Here is a 17,332-nt window from a genome sequence, read left to right as displayed (position 1 = left end):
ATTATTCGAACTTGAGGATTATCTAGACCAGTGCTTCTCAGATTACCACTGGTGAAGGGAACAGTTTCGGGAGTGTGGGTGTGTTTAAAAGTTTCCATTCTATTGTTGACTGATATTTTTAAAAACTATAATAGAAGTTACCAGAAAAATGATGATGCACTTAGATGTTGTAGTAATGTGAAATTGTTGACAAAATTTCTAAATGCTTATTCTCAATTTTTGTACTTATCTTAAAGAGTCTAAAGACCATTCTTTCAGTAGTACTGGCCTAGACTATGCTTTTTACTTTATAATAATCATTGCTCTTCAGTACCAGCACCAGGTTAACACAGTGAACAAAGAAATTATTCCAATTAATTGTTACTTTAATAGCTCCAACTAAATATAATCATAGAATCCTGGGATTAAAAGTCACATTAGAGGTTTATCTAATTCAACCTTTTAATAAATCATATATAAGAGTATTATATAGGATAGAATGAAGAACAAAATCCATTAGTGTACCACCAGGAATCTTAGTCTCCATACTAACAAATCTATTTAGCATTCTTTGTGTGCCACCCTTTGTTATAAATTCCTGTAACTACTATCCCTAAGGTAATTTCTCCAACTTGTCCATAAGGATGCCGAGATACGTCGAACATCCTACAGAAATCAAGATAATCAAGCCTTCAGGATTCAACCCAAATTCCTATATTAGTAACTATTTGAAATTTAAGATAAATCCTCCTCATAGGACGAAGGGCTGTCTGAAAATCAAACTATATTTTCATTTCATAAACCTAATCTACTAGTTTCTTACCACCTTATTGACATAGATCAGATTTGTATGATTAACCAATTATTGGTCAGTTAAAAATATTTAATTCATGAAATCTTTTTGGTGACTTGTAAGTGTCTTTACATTCACAATACAGGGCTTTGAAATGTACTACTTAGGATCTGCATCATGTATTTTCTAAATCAACTTGAAAGCAGAAAATTTCATCTTCCTCACATCCTTTGGATTTCAGCTGGTAGTAATTGTGTAAAGATCACCAAATCCATTAAAAATTTATAACATTTGATTCATGTATGACTGAAGCATTATGCTGTACATCAGAAACTGACACAACATTGTAAACCAACCATACTTCAATAAAAATATATACACAAAAAAGAAAAAATAACATTTGAAAAAAGTCCTCCTCAAGAGATATATTTTAGCCAGAAATCTTCATACTTTCCAATGTATTACTTTATCAATTACAATGGCTGTCGTAAATATTCTATTATTTAGAATGACCTAATTACCAATTTTAAAATAATTTTTTATTTTTAAATTTATTTTATATATATTTTATCCAATATCTATCATCTAACAGTCTATTCTAAATATTTTTCACTTGCTTTTTTCTAATCTCTTTTAAAATAAAAGCAATGAAATTAATGTCTGAGGAATCCTGGCCATCATTTTTATGAAGATGTTTAAAAATCCTCAAAAGTGTTCTTAGCAGAAGTACATGTCAAGTAAGATGGTATAAAGTGGTCAGATCAATATTTTTAATTGTAGTAACACACTAGGTGAAGGAAACTCAAAGAGATGAAGAATAAACATCATTTTTTTTATGGTGATGAGTCAAAAAGGGGAGAAAGGGATACCAGAATCACCTATAAAAGCTTTTCCCCAAACAACTGTACTACTGCTAAGTGTTGGCTTCTACACATCATCCCTCAGTATAGCTGCATGGCCCAAAGATGTTTATAATCAATAAATAAACCACTCCCACAGAGAGATATACAAGTCTTATGATCACTTTTAAAGGGATTAAAAAAAACAGCCTTATAGTAAAATCCACCTCTAAAGTAGAAATAATTTAACAAATATTGAGTATTTATTAAATGTATAGTATCTACCAAATGGCTGAGGTTTTGCCAGTTTTTGGTGTACAAGAAAACCTCTAGAGAAAAATCTCTTGATTTAATATTTTAAATTCAGGTGGCACTTGAGAAAGACTTACCAGCTTAAGCCAGAGATTGAGAAATCGAGGATCATTATAATATCGTTTTTCTCCTTGTAGTGCTTCTACAGCTCTTTCTAATAACGTTGACATATTACTTTCCTTCCCCCCCTGAGGATAGTTCTGCTCTGTCCAGTTAATATACCTGAATGGGAAGAGAATAATTTTAAAGTTTAGCATGTCTTGCTCTAAGACCCATTCTGGAGCAAATATTTTAAATCAGAAATATCTAACATATTGAAAGTATGTTTAGAGGTCCTTAGTGACATGCCCTAAGCCTGTATCCCTCAAACTTTTCCAAATATTGCTAACATGTACCTCTGGGAAGTAATATGAATGGTGATGGAAGGGTGGAGCTCACAGTCACATAATACAAACTTTACATTTCTTCAGTCCTGAATAACTCAGGAAGATACACTATGATTATTCTGTTTCTGTGTCCCCAAAACACTACCCTCTACTCTAAAACACTGCTCCATATACCCCAGTTTGAGAAGCATGGTCATAAAAAACTCATCTGTAAGTTTCTATTGCCCTTGTTAAATAAAAAAGACCCACCTATCCCAAACATCCAGAGGGTCATTTCCAGCATAAAATCGAATTTCAGATTCAAATGCCCTGAAATTTAAACAGAAAATATTAGCATAAACAATAGTGGTAAGAGCCAAATAAGCAAGTGTCACCTTCATTTGTATTCATTTATTAAGTGTTTAATATCAATCTAGATAACTGCACTGGAGTTTGAAGGTTTGTTAAACAAAAAGTAAAAGAACAGAAATAATCAGGATTCTGCCTGATAACATAACAGGAAGAAAAAAATATGTAGAAATTGGAGAAATTTCAAGACAATATATAGAAGAGCGGTATTACACAGCAGTTTAAAGCTCTGGAACAAGATTCCCTAGGTTCCAATAAAGCTCCACTAATCACTAGCTGAGTGACATTAGAAAAGCTATTTAAACTTTGTTTTCAGTTTCCTCATCTGTAAAATGGGGATAATAATAGTACCTATCTTATTAGGTTGACTAGTCTTAAGTGTGAAGTGTTTAGACATAGTAAGTACTCAATAAATGATAGCTTTATTTTATATGTGTATGAGAGTACTGAAGACACTAAATAAACACACACACAAATATATAGTAATAAGAATCTTAAAGAAAAATTCCATGGGTAACATTAGTCAGGGGAGAATTATACCATATATAAAGTGAATGAATGCTTCAGAGAAAGTGTAAAATATGATTTCGTGAAGAGCTGGGAAAGGCAGAAGGCTAAGACTACATTAAGATTGACCAGTTAGAATAGAGGAAAAGTATTGGGTAATAAAACACAATTTAGATAAGTGTTTAGTCAATAAAAACTGTATAAGCGGTTATGTTTGACATATAGGATAAAAATAGTCCCTGACACAAAGGAATTTATGCTCTAATAAGAAAGACAGTACATAAAGGAAAAATTAATAATACAGAACTGCACAGTATATTACAATTGCCAAGAATGGATATTAAAGGCTTTATGAAGTCAAAAAGAAGTATCACAGAAGCAGTCTTAGAAGGTGGGACTCTGAAGGAACTTTAAGATTTGAAAGAAAAAGAGAGTTTTCCAAGAGAGAGGGAAATCAGTACTGAATAAAGTTGTCAAAGTGTGAGAATTCATCCAAAGGAAAGCAAGCTATAACATAAAGTCAGTATTGGGAATAAAATGAGATACTGGAGAGGTAAGAAGGGACTGCTTTACATGTAAATTTAAAGAATTTGGAGTCCACCTTTTCAAGCCACTAGTGGTTCTTCAATTGGAAAATATCGAATATGTAAGCACAGATTTCAAAAAGATAAATCATGTAACATTTTAAGAATAGGAGAAATTAGAAAAGGGGCCATAATTATGTAGTTAATATGGTGATTTCCGTATGAGATAAGCACATTATCTGCGGAAATTGTGACAAAAAAATCCAACACATACTGATAAAAATCAGCGATCTTTCAAATTTATCTGTGGATTCAATGCAATCCAACCCAAATCCCAACAGTCTCTTTTCGAGAACTGTCAAGATGATTTTAAAATTTAGAAAGGCAAAGGACCGAGAATAGCCAAAATAATTTTGAAAAAGAGCAACAGAAGTTGGAGACTCACTCTACCTGACTTCAAGTCATAACCAAGACGATATATAACTGGTGAAAGGATAGACAATTAGATCAATGGAACACAATAGAGTCCAGAAATAACCCATACATACACAATCAAATGAATTTTGACAAGAGCCCCAAAGCAATTCAATGGGGAAAGAAAAAAAAACCTGTTCAACAAATGGAGGCAGAGGGGAGGGTATAGCTCAAGTGGTAGAATGCATGCTTAGTATGCCCAAGGTCCTGGGTTCAATCCCTAATACCTCCTCCAAATACAAATAAATAAACAAACCTAATCACCCCTCCACCCCCTTATAAAACAGAGGGAAAAAAAGGAGGTAGAACAACTAGACATTCATATGGGGTTGGGGGTGGTTGCAGAAGACCTTTTACTCCAACCTCACACCATATACAAGGATAAATTTAAGATGAATCAGGTCTAAACATAAAAGCTAAAATAAGCTACTAGAAGAAATTACAGGAGAATATCTTTGCACCTTTGCAGCAAGCAAAGATTTCCTAGAGAAGACACAAAAAGCACTAAAAGAAAAACACTAATTGATTAAACTTCATCAAAATTAAAAACTTCTGTTTGTCAAAAAATACCATGAAGAAAATAGATAGCCATGGACTGGGAGAAAATATCTGTAACACGTATAGATAAGGGACTGATAGACAGACTATATACAGAACTCCTGCAATCCAATTTTAAAACTAGGCAAAATAGCTAAACAAATACACCACAAAAGAACAGATATAAAAGGCCAATAAACATGTGAAAAAGTGCTCACATGGGAGATGGAAAGCAAAACCAAAATGAGATACTATTATATGTCCACCAGAACAGCTGAAATGAGAAAGATTAACCACACCAAATACCGGAGTGGATCTGGAGCAAACAGACCCTCATATATTGCTGATAGGAGTGTAAAATGTTACAGCCTCTTTGGAAAACCAGCAGTTTCTTCAAAATTTAAACATACATTTATTCTATGACCCAGCATTTCTACTCTAAGAGAAATGAAAATCTATGTTCACAAAAAGCCTTACACAAGAATATCCATAGCAGCTTTACTTATAAAGCACATAACTGGAAAGAATCTAAATGTCCATCAACTGATGAATGAATAAACAAATGGAACACTACTCGGTAATAAAAAGGAACAATCTACTGATAACACGAAACATGAAAAAGCCTAAACAAACATACTGAAAGAACCGTATGATTCTACTTATATAAAATTCTAGAATAAACGAAAGTAACCTATGGTGATGAAAATCTGATCACGTTGCTTCATGAAGGAGGGGAAGAAGAATAATTAGGAAGGGGCATGAGAACTTTCTGAGGTAATAAAAATGTTCTGTGTCTTGAAATGCATGTCAAAATTGATTAGACATACACTTAAATTCTGGGCATTTCACTGTATGTAAATTAATATGTAATAATTACTTTAATGAACTAAATAAAATACATACTAAGTACTTTAATAGACCAAATAAAATTAGAGTGACAGAGCAGTGAAGTAAGGTCATTCAGATGAATTTTGGTACCATTAATCAAAATGGAGTAGAAAAAGGCAGGTCATGTATTAGACAAGAGATTCAGTATTTAATATATTAGTAAAACATTTATGTAATTATATGTCACAGGTAGATAAAAAGACATTTAAAAGGCAAGTCAGAGATGTAAATAGTAGTTAAACAATCATGGAAAATTTGAATATGGAATGAGAACAGAGCGCAGAGAACAGAGACTTGGGTAAAATGCAGTAGGAAGCCAACTAGAAAAAAGGAAGAGTAGTTAGTGAAGTGGAAAAACTACTACAATGTCACAGAACCAAGATTTAAGAATAGAACACCACCATCTGTGAAACAAAACCATAAAACACAATGCTTTTAAAGATACAATGAGATGAACAAGGATGTTCATTACATTATAACCCCAAATTATGATAATTTGCCTATAAGAGAATTTTTTTTGGTCAAGAGATTGAAGGTAGAAACCAATACTTTAGTTTACTTTTTTGAAAAAAGTTTGTCTAAGCAGAGCAAATTCCGTCAAAGGAGAGCAAGTTGCATAGGTCCATTTGAATAATGCTGTGGTATTTTTCAGCTTTTCATTATCCTGAGTTTGTTAAATTCAGTTTCCCTCTGAGGTTTACATTTTCTTTGAAGACTACTATTTCTTTTTGGCACGTTCTCAAAATACCTTCCTAGAAAGTTAATAATTAAGTACATTAAAAGATAGCAGATTCACTCTAGCTCAGTACTCAGAATCTAAGGAAGCAATTTTGTTAATTGATTACTATCAAATTTAGGGATCCAGAATGACATAATAGTTTTGGGAAATATTGCAATATGATACTTGCTTTACCTATCAGTTCCCCCTGTATGAGAGGTATTTCTATTGATACAAGAGTTTGGCTACTCCATAGTGAAATGAAATCCTATAGCTCTTGTCCTTAACTGCACTTGAGATCTTTAGATAGCTGTCCTGTGATGAGAAAGCAGCAGGGAAACAGATTCTCATACTACCAACTTTTGAAGAATAGTCCTCCTTATGCCATCCTGCGTGGATCCACACCCACATTACCTACCACAGTTGGGGATGAATGAAGACAGGTTGAGCCCCAACCATTCTACACACCGTTTCTGCTGCTGAAGAGCAGTGTTACAGGCAGATTCTTGCTGTGCCAGTGCTCCCTGAAGTGATGACATGATCCGCCCCTGCCTTAAAGGTTGGACATTTTCTTTACTCAGCTCCCATTCATCTCCCTCCAAGGACATGACCTCACTGTGAAGAGAGAAACAAAAGTAAATCTCATGCCAACTCTGAGTTATTATATCACTAGATTATTGTAAATGTTTTCAGAAAAGTGACTATTCATGATCTTTGGGTTGCACATAGTGGGCTGAAACATTAGTAGTGTTACTATACTTCTAAGCTTCTGAGCTTCTCTGTGACCTGGTTTCCAAGTTAATGGCTGTAGTATTGCCTAACAGAAGAGAACACAGCTAGGGTACTGCAGACAGTACTGTAAGAATAAAGTTTACGGCAGGAAGGAAAGAAGGGAAAAAAGTATTATAAATTTGGCAAGGCAGAGGAAAAGCAATTCGATGCCTGCCACTGAATGCACATTTTAGTTTAATTTAAAAGTAGCAAAATTAGTTTATCAGACTAACACCCCATGTTTCAACTGATGAGTTAAAACTGAAGTTCATATATATAGGTAGTCCAGAGCAGAAGCAGACAAAAATACAGTTTACTGGTCACAAATGGCTCCCCCAATTCTATCAAGCCTATGAGGGGAATTCCCAAAAGTTTTTTGGAAGCAATCAATGTAAAAGGTATATACTCTGAACTTCAGAGCTCTGCAGTGGTCAAAGAGAAGCCTACTTCTGGCTGAGAGACACTATTTCTGGGTTTAAAATAGACAGATAGGCACTACTCCTCAAAATAAAGTGAAAGTATGCGTGGCCTTCTTGATGAGAGCTTAAAACTCTTCAAGAAAGTAAATTGTAAGTGATTAACAATTTATCATATCTTTTCAACTATTTTGTGTGAATCCTGTAAATGTAAGGGCCATGTCATTTATTTTTGTATCCTCATAGACTAATGTAAGATCTAACACTAGTAAGCACTGAATAATTATTTCTTGAGTTCATCTGAATTTCTTCTCTTGTTCTTAAAATAGCAATTAAACTATCTCTGTTAAATGTCCAAAAAAATCGATCTGGAATTGCTCCCTCCTTGCCTCCTACTCATGCCCCCTCAAAGACCTGCTCCTTCCCTCATTTCAAATAAATGGCAATTTCATTTTTCCACTTACTCAAGTCAAAAATCTGAACGCCGACCTTGACACCCCCTCAGTCACTCAGCAAGTCCCGTTGGTTCTACCTTCAAAGCATATTCAGAATCAACCTCTTCCCACTATCTCCACTGTTTCCAGCCTGGCTCAAGCCACCATCTTCTCTTGCCTGGATTATTTCAATTACCTCTAAACTGGTCTTCCTGCTTCCATCCTTTTCTACCTTTAGTCTTTTCAACACTGCAGCCAAAGTAATCCCATTCAAACCCATGTCAGATCATGTCTTTCCTCTGCTCAAAACTTTCCAGTAACTTTGAAATACAGAGTAAACGCCAAGTCCTTACAATGCCTGCATCCTCACTTTTTAAACTTCATTTCCTTTTACTTTCTGGTTCATTCTGCTTCAGCTACTTGCTAAGTGCACCTTCCTCCCCCAACTCTCACCCTCTATCCTTTGTACTTCCCCTAGGTATATGCATGACTAGCTCTTGAGTTTCCTCCAAGTCTTGACCCAAATGACACCTCAGTGAGGCCCTCTATTCAAAACTATCTAAAATTGCACCCACCCCCTCTCCTCCCTAATGTTTTATTATATTTTAGTACCGATTACCATCTAACTTATAGTTTTTTTATCTTGTTTATTGTCTGTTGCCCCTACCCTCATCCCACCCCAGAACTTAAGCTTCATAAGGGTAGGGATTTTTGTGTCTTTTATTTATTTGCTGCATCTAGCACTTGGTAGGTAGTTAATAAATATTCCTTGCATGAATTAAAGAGCTCGTGAAATGGCATTTATCTAAGTACTGTATACCCCATAATGAAAACGGATACAGAATTCTAACCCCGAAGAGCTCATATATCCATAGGTAAGGAAGAGCAGCAAGCCTGCAGAGAAGAGCTCTTTAGATTTCTAACTATGCTACTGGCATAATGATAGCATCTACCATTTGATGAGCACTTATTTGGAGTCAGTTACTTTACAAACACTTTGAATTCTCCCAGAACCCGGCATGGTAACATTAACAGCAGTATTTTCCTTGTTAAGATATATCCAAGGTCAAACAGCTAGCAAATGGCTGGACTGAGATACAAACAGGACAAATTCCAAGCCCTCTGGTCCCGTGGCGTCCCAGAGCCTCCTTGGCTTTGAAGCTGGATGCAGCAGGATTCTCTTGCGCCCTCACCCCACTGAGGTCCGTGCTAGGCCTGCATCTTCACCTCCATTCCTTGAGTCCGACTCCAGCAGGAAGGAGGCTCAGGCCGAGCCTGCTCTTCTCCCGACCGTGGCGGTCCTCCCCTGGACTGCTCCGAGCGGAGCCTCTGTCACCTGCCAGGACCCCCCGGGGCTCGCAAGCCCAGCTCCCAGCCGCCCTTCTCCAGTACCTACCTCGGAGCACCCCTTTCCTTCTGCATCGCCGCCATCCTGCATTCCCGGCTCAGGCCCTCGTTCAGCCGCAGGCCCTTCCCTAAGACCTCAGACCGCCTGGTCCTCCTTCTACAATCTGCTCTCCGGGGTACTGAAGCGACTGGAGGATGCCCCCGGACAAAAGCACGCACCTGACTCCCTCACAAACCACCCACCTCAAGCCCTCATGCCCAGCCGCTAAGTTTCAAATTTAACGGTCCCGCGCGGACGACGTGCTACGCCCCTCCGCCCCTCCGCGCTCGCGCCTCTCACCCAAGGAATTCTGGGGCTTGTAGTTTATCCCGGGTTTAGTCCACGCGGTCGCGGTGCGTAATGGGAGTCGTAGTTTCTGGGGACTATGGCTATACAGGTGCCGCAGGCTTACGTGGTGTAAATTCTCTGCAGGTGCTCTCTGTGTCCTGGCTCTGGAGCTAATTTTTGAGCCGAGCGAGGGACAGTTTAAGTACCAGGATTTCTCTGATGTTATGAGTATAATGAGAGATCTTTGAGTGCTTGCATTTGGCTTGACTCTTTTCCAGGGTGGCTGGCCAAGCTATGACCACCCCTGGCTGTCTGCCCCAAGTCTCCCACTCCCACGTGTCCAGAGTTCTTAGGTGGTTGTGACCCAGCTGCTTCCTGCCCAATGCTTGAATTGAGAAAAGCTGGATTCTAGTTCTGTAAAAATCGTACCAAATGTGGAACCTTAGGGAGGCCACATAATCTCTCTGACCTTCAATTTTCCTCGTCTTTAATGTGGTGACGATATTGCCTTCCTTTCTCCACTGCATAGTCCTGGGCAGGAAAAACAGCTATGCCACGGCTCGCAAGATTTTGCCTCTTCCGCTTCAGGAGTCCAGCCTCAACCGATCCTAGACTCTTAGTCCCAATTCTGATTTCCTGAGGAAGTAACTATAGTGGGCTCCAGATGTGGCCTGGGGAGCAGGGTCTTTTGAACAAGCCCAGCTACACAGGAGTCCTGAAAGACTTCCTAGAGCCCTTAATAACTAAAGCACACCATGAATCTCTGAAGGAGGGGGTGTATTCCGTTCCTAATGCTGCTCTAACAAACTACCATAAACTTAGTAGCTTAAAACAACACAAATTTATTACCTTACAATTTGGTAGGTCAGAAATTTCACTTGAGTCTTACTGTGTTAAACAAGGTGTTGGCAGGACCATGTTTCTGGAGGCCCTTCAGGATAATTTGTTTCCTTTTTTCCAGTTTTCAGAGACATTCACTGGTATTCCTTAGCTTGTGGCCCTCCATCTTCAAAGCCAGCAACATAGCATCCCTCTGACCCAGCTTCTGTCATCACATCCCCTTCCCTGACTGCAGTCAGGAAAATCTCTCTGCTTTGGAGGGCTCATGTAATTATATCAGGCCCATCCACATTATCCAAGATGACATTTCTATCTCAAGGTCCTGAACTTTAATCATATCTGCCAAGTTCCCTTTGCCACATAAAGTGACATATTCACAGTTTCCGTGGTTTAGAACATGGACATCTTTGGGGGCCATTATTCTGCTTACCACAGGGGGTGCTAAAATATGTTGGCATCTCTAAACTTACTTGACCAAAAAGAAACCTTTTCATACATCTTTCAGAACAGATTTTGGGCATTCTTAATTTTAGCAGTAGGCCCCAGGAGAAGAAAATTCATAACTCAATAAATCTTAATGGTGGAATTTCAGGTACTGTGACAACTGGTCGCCACTTGTGACGAACAAGCCTCTTATTCTCACTCATTTACATGCAAAACCATACCTGTCTGCATCAGTAGCTGTTAGAGGGATTAGTTGTTAGAAAATCTATGATCTCTTGCTTGCTCTTATGGAGATGTGTGTGTTCTTGATTGTCAAAGGCTGATTTCCCCCAGCTTTGCCTGCATGGTTAATACAAAATTCCTGCTTTAGCAGGCTAAACACTGCAAAGAAGAAAACCTCTGGGTCTCCAGGGAACCCTTGGATGAACTACTTGTTTACTGTGCAACCACAGGAGGGGAGAGGGACGATCTGGGGGTGGGAGGAAGGTCAAGAGAGACTGAATGGGTGTGTGTGTGTTCAGGGCCTGAAGGAGACCACATCTGGCAAAGCAGCATCACCAGGCTGGCCTTTACCTTAGCAACAGATCAGCCAATCAGAGCAGCAGCTGTGTCTTGTATTTACCAGTGATGATGTGTCTTGAGGTAGAAGACCCAATGAGAAGGAGGCAGAATAATCCAAACCATCTTGTGTTACCAGGAGGAAGGGAGGTGAAGGGTGAAAAGATGCATTAGCCCCAGGGCTGGGGCTACTGGCTGCTGCCCGGTTGCATCTCACAGTAGCTGTTGTGACAGGGTATTGGGGACTCTCCCAGGAGCTGGGTTTTTCTCTTCAGTTCCATGGAAACTTCTTTCTGGACTATGTTTTTGCTTTTCTACAGAACTACCCTACTTTTCATGGGTCTTCTCAAACCATTGGAAATCGCCTGACCCAGAATTTCCACACTAATATATGCAAAAAATATACATACCAAACAAAAGAGACACCAGTTATCAACTTTTCTACATCTGGCAGGAAAGAACCAAAAGGTCAAAATGGACCACAAGCTGAGAACAGAAGCAGTCATATGGCAGGGCTATTAAGAAACAAGATAAGACGTAGAGCTAAATAAACTGTGTCACTATTGGAAGTACAAAATTAGGCTGTTTTGTCCTGGAATTAGCTTGATCAGAGTTTTGTGCTCCTGGGTGGACCTGGAGAATCTAGAGAGTTCTCAAATATTCATCACTGTGTTCAGTTGTGTTCACCACACATGAGGTGAGCCAACCTCAAGGATGTAAAGTGGTGATGAGTGTCACCCGTTAAGGAAGTTCAGAGTAAGATCTGAATGCTGCTAGCTTCCTCCTTCAAGTCCAGTGCTCTGGGTGCCACCAACCTCAGCTCTAAATTAAGAGAGTCAACCAATTCTGATATTTAATAAACTTCAGCTTCTGGGCGCCACCTTCTAGGGGAGGAGCCCAGCGTCACGTGTAGTAGGAGCCTCCACTTACTCCAATGTGTTAGATATGTCCAAAAAACTGATGGATGGGGCCCCCAGCAGGCAATTTTATTGGCTTTTGAGGAAGAATAGTGGAAGCAAGGGGTCCTGCCCATGGGCTTGGGGAGAACTGGAATGGGGAGGGCCACTTGATATCCATCTTGGACAGTGACCCTTCCTTGGCCTAGCCCCAAGGACTCCTGCCCTAGTAGAGAGAGGGCTGGTAGGCAGAACCTATGGAAGTTGGTACCATGTGATGCAGGCCTCCAGAAGCCCTGTCTTCATGCCCAGGTGCCCAGGGCACAGTTCAGCTCCAGCATCTCAAGTTCTGGCCATTCTGAGAGCTCTGAGAGGACACTCCTGGGTCTGGACATCAGCACCCTCACTGCTGGCTCCAGTGGCCTCAGAGGTAGAGGCCATCAACCAGGGAACTAGGGTAGGGAAGGAAGAACAGATATTGGGTGGTAACTGTGGGGAATGGACTGGCTGGTGAGCACAGGAGCTCTGGGAAAACACCCAGACAACCTGGAGGAGGCTTTGAAAGGGAGGCTGATTCAGGGCTGCATATATAGTTGTACAAATTATGCTAAATCCATGAGTGCCTGGCCAGTTTCTCCCTTTCATTCACTCACACTTGGAGGAAGCACTTTAAAAAATTCATCCGCCCAGTGGGGCCTCCTTTTTCTAATTCACACAAAGCACTGCATGTGCTAAACATGACCCTGGGCCCAGAGATCCTATGGAAGAGCCAATGGGCTTTTCATGACGATAGCTGGACAACAGTTAGGATTGGTCTTGGCCAAGCCAACCAGTGCGGGAAAGCTGACAGGAGGATGGTGTGTCGGGGGTTGGGGGGCATGTGTCCAGGCTTCCATTGCTTCTGCACCCTGCAGGCCTCCTTGCTCGCTCCTTCAGACTTCGCCTCCTGGGGCGCGGTGCAGGCTATGGAAAGTTTGCTTCTGACAGTCTAAGGGGCCCAGCTCTGGGAGGTGTTCTGCAGATCTGGGCTATGCCTTGCTTTCCAAGAAACGACCAGAGGTCAGGGGCCCCCAGGCTGGGAGAGGAGGAGATGATTGGAAACCACTTAATTTGTCTGAATGAAGGAACCAAGCATGGAAATGTTTGGATGGCCCAGTGAGAAGCTGGCCATGGCAAGATGGGAGGTGATTCAGAGAATTAAGTGAGGTGATAAGCTGTTTGGCCTGTTTCCACCTCTACCTTCTTCCCTAAAGGCTGTCCTTTTTTTGGTCCTTGCTTGGAGGTGTGGGTCCTCTCTTGACTGGTCAACATTCTTCCTTGCTTGAAACACTTCTGAGACTGAGAGCCAATGGGAAACTTGAATTTGGGCCACTTCTAGAGCAACATTAGAGGAACTCTTCACATCTCAGAATCCCGGGCTCACTCCTGGGCTTGAACATGCCAGCGATGAGAACCCCAGGCATGTGACCCAGGTCAGAACCACACAAGCTTCCCTTCTCCACAGAGGTCTTCAGAGGTCTTCAATTCCTCTGGGAAGTTTCAGTGTCTTTCTTCCAACACAGACGCCCAAACTAAAGGAGGGAGAAGGAAATCCAGAGACAGGCCGAGTTAGAACAACATCATCTCGTAACAGTTAAAGACAGAACTGGATGAGTCTCATCCTACTTCTGAGTTTCCATCCATCCCCTTTGTAAGGCACTAGAGAAGGCAGCGGGCATTCCAAGGAAAGAGGCAGGGATGTTGGCCCACTGTGGTCCCTGTGATATCATCAGGGGAGGCTGTGGTATCTGAGAGCCTGGCTTCTGCCAACTGGAAGATGTGTGCCTGGAACAGACAGATCCTAGACACCTATTACCTATGGTGATTGTCACGGGGAAGACCCCGCCTCATAGACAGGTATGAGGGAGGTTCAGCCTGTCTGTGCACTGCAGTTTCCTCCTCAACTGCAAACAAAGAAATTGGACTTGTTGGCTCCTCAGAGCAATGAAAGGCTCTGTGTTCTACAGTGTGTCCCTCACTGGAGTGTAAGAGCCATGAGGTAAGGTGTGGCTATTCTGACTCTTCATCGAATTCCCAGGACCTGACCCAAGGCAGATTCTCAAGAAACACTGGTTAACTGACTGACTGACAGAAGCAAACAAAAGAAAAGCGCTGGCACATGACTTTGTTAGACCAAGCACTCCAGGATTTCTTGCATTCACTCAACAAACGCTTAGTGAGTATTTGTCAGGTGCTATACCTGACAGGTACTGACACATTTTCATATAAATATGAAAATTAGCACAAGTCTGTGCTAAAAAACCAAAATAAAACAAAACAAAAAACAACTCCACACAATCTGTAACATGGCAGCTTATAAGCTAAAATCCATTGTGTGCCCAGAGTTAAGGGAACTCAAAAGAGGATGCAGCCCCTCCCTGACAGAGGGGCTGAGAGAAAGGAAGGTCAGAAAGAACTTCCAAGAGGGGTCTTGGAAAATTAGCAGGAGATACAGGAAGGAGAGGAAGCGCCTTCTAGGCTGAAGGAGCAACATGCCTAACGTGCCTCCCAAGGCAAGAGAGAGTGCACTGGGTGTCTGGGGGACTGTGAGTAGTCATGATGGTAGGAGCTTAGGGGAGCTGGGGGGACCTGGCTGAGGATGTCCCAACTCACTGCATCTGGCAAGCAGCAAGGTTGGAAGATAAACCCAGCCCCTTCTGCTCCAGTCTGGGGCAGGCGTCCAGCTGCAGTCTGGAAGCTGGATCTCTTCCACAGAGCTCTCAGATTTCCCAGCTACGGAGCCACCTATTCCTCCTGGCTCTGAGAAGGACCTGAAGATCCCTCTCCCCTGGCCCAGATGAGAAGGGGCAGGTCAGGGCACAGAACGGGCACCTCGCCCACCTGGATGCATTCCCTTCCTCATCTCAGACATGGCTCTCGGATGCCAAGCTGTTTTCATTTATTTGCTTTATCCCGACTAGGCCACTGAGGCTGCCAGGACCAGGAGGACTGCCCCAGCTGGTCTGACTGGTTGGGCTGTGCATTGCAGTTCTGTCAGAGGGCTCCTGGTTCTGCCCTGCTGCCCTCCTCCTGCCCCCAGCTCTAACGTGTTCCCATTGGCTGGAATGGTTCCTCCTCGGCCAGTGCTCACCTGCTGGCACCCTTCACCCCTTGAGGCTGTGGTGAAGAGCACTATGATGATGTTTTAACTTCTGCATCTTTCCTGGCCTCCTGGACTCATCTGCAGACGGAGGCAGCCCTGCCTCGGGCAGGCTGTCCATAGTACAAGAAACATTCCCCTCCAGAGGTTTGTGTCCCGAGGGTGGTTCTGCTACCCAGAGGGCACTGGAGGGTGAGGGTACCTCAGATTGCCTTGGAGACTGGGGAGCACTGTGTGGGTGTTTAATGGGGATGGGGCAAGGATATCCTGCAAAGCAGGGGACAACCCAACATAACAATGGATTGTCCTCCCAAAATGACAGTAACTTCCCCCATTGGGAAACACTGCACCTGGGCCCACTTTATTCACAGAAGAACAGTTTGTGTAATCTCTGCTGTAGGGCTCCTCACACTTCCCTGGGCACACAAATCACCTGGGGATCTTGTTAGAATGCAGAGCTTGACTCTGTAAGCAGGGGTGGGGCCTGAGAGTCTATTTCTAATGAGCTCCCAGATGTTGTTCAGGCTGCTGGTTCAAGACGACCCTCTGGGAAACAAAGCTCTATGGCCTGGGCCTGTACCTTGCTTCAGGGCATGTATTTTGGGCATGTATTTTCTTTTAGGGAGGGGCATTGTATCTGCAGGATTTGTTGAACTGGATATTGCCAAATATCTGCTTAGATTGGTGGTTTTCAAAAGGGAGTGATTTTGCCCCACTGAATGCCTCCCCCAGGGGACGTTTTTGACTATCACAATTGGGGGTGGGGGTGGGGAAGTGGGTGCTAATGGCATCCAGTGGTTAGAAGCCAGGTATACAGATAAACATCCGACAACAGACAGGACAGCCCCTAACAACAGAGAATGATCTGGTCCAAAATATCAGGAACGCCAAGGCTGAGAAATCCTGGTTTAGATAAAATTTTAAAACAATGCAAAATATATTTGTGGGCAATCTGAGTTCATCGCAAGTTGGTGACTCCAACCACAGGTGTTGGGGAACAAAAGTCATCAACTGAGATTTGGGCCCTTCTGAGCATGAGCACACCAGCCAGTTAGAAATCAGAAGCATGGGGTTGCGGTCCTGAAGAATGAATTCTGGTAGGAAGTGTGATACTTCATCAGCCTTGGAGAGCAAATTTTAAGAAAATCTATGGGTGGTAGTTGGTGGCGAGGAGAGGGATACAATGAAGGAGAAGGACTTGGATGAATGTGGCTGTGGTCCACATTTTAGTCCTAGCCCTGGGTGTTCATGGTATCTTACATCATTTTGAAATCAATAGTTAATTAAACATAAATAAACACAAAGGTGGGCCATGCCTGGGTCGGTAAAGAAAGAGAAAGAGAGATATAGACCAAGGATTGTGATTAATCCAATGTACCTAGGATTAAAAAAAAAAAGGTGAATTATGCAGGGTGAGTGACTAATAATGAAGTGATACCATTATATCCATGGCAAAAATATCTGTGAAGGTGAGAGAACATGACAGGTTATGCAAAAAGACAGAAGTAGGCACGCGGGGAAGATGCCACTTGCCTTGCGTCAGACTCTGTCCTTGCGCATGCATGGTGGAGGAGGATCTGGAAGGCATGGGAGACAGGCTCTTCCCTCTTAAGTTTTAGCCACACAGGAGTGTCCCCTGGGGTATCACAGTGGAAGGCTAATGGCTCCAGGCCACATCCTGACAACCTGCTGCCCAGAGATGTCTCCCATCAGGTTCTCTGTCCTGCCCTCCTGGAGCAAGGTACGGGCCCCTGCCCCACCCCCATCCCACTGCCCCTCTGAGATCCACAGCCCGGCTGACTCACAGCCTGACTCATCGAGCTCAGCTATTCTGCTGGACAGACATGGGCAGTT

General features: G+C 42.0%; 1 protein-coding gene across 1 annotated transcript in view; it reads right to left on the bottom strand.

Annotated features, from left to right (window-relative positions):
- The window catches only part of BUB1B (BUB1 mitotic checkpoint serine/threonine kinase B), a 43,724-nt gene extending 34,160 nt beyond the window's left edge, over nucleotides 1–9,564 (bottom strand). The window contains exons 1-4 of the mRNA XM_010965137.2: nucleotides 9,323–9,564; nucleotides 6,774–6,920; nucleotides 2,559–2,618; nucleotides 2,001–2,145 (exon numbers count right to left, since the gene is read on the bottom strand). Coding sequence (XP_010963439.1) covers nucleotides 2,001–2,145; nucleotides 2,559–2,618; nucleotides 6,774–6,920; nucleotides 9,323–9,357 — 387 coding nt within the window. The 5' untranslated portion in view covers nucleotides 9,358–9,564. The remainder of the gene's footprint in view (nucleotides 1–2,000; nucleotides 2,146–2,558; nucleotides 2,619–6,773; nucleotides 6,921–9,322) is intronic.
- Nucleotides 9,565–17,332: the final 7,768 nt, after the last annotated feature.

The sequence above is a fragment of the Camelus bactrianus genome, chromosome 6 (assembly GCF_048773025.1).
Source record: "Camelus bactrianus isolate YW-2024 breed Bactrian camel chromosome 6, ASM4877302v1, whole genome shotgun sequence".
NCBI lineage: Eukaryota > Metazoa > Chordata > Mammalia > Artiodactyla > Camelidae > Camelus > Camelus bactrianus.
This window is presented reverse-complemented; position numbering and strand designations above follow the sequence as displayed.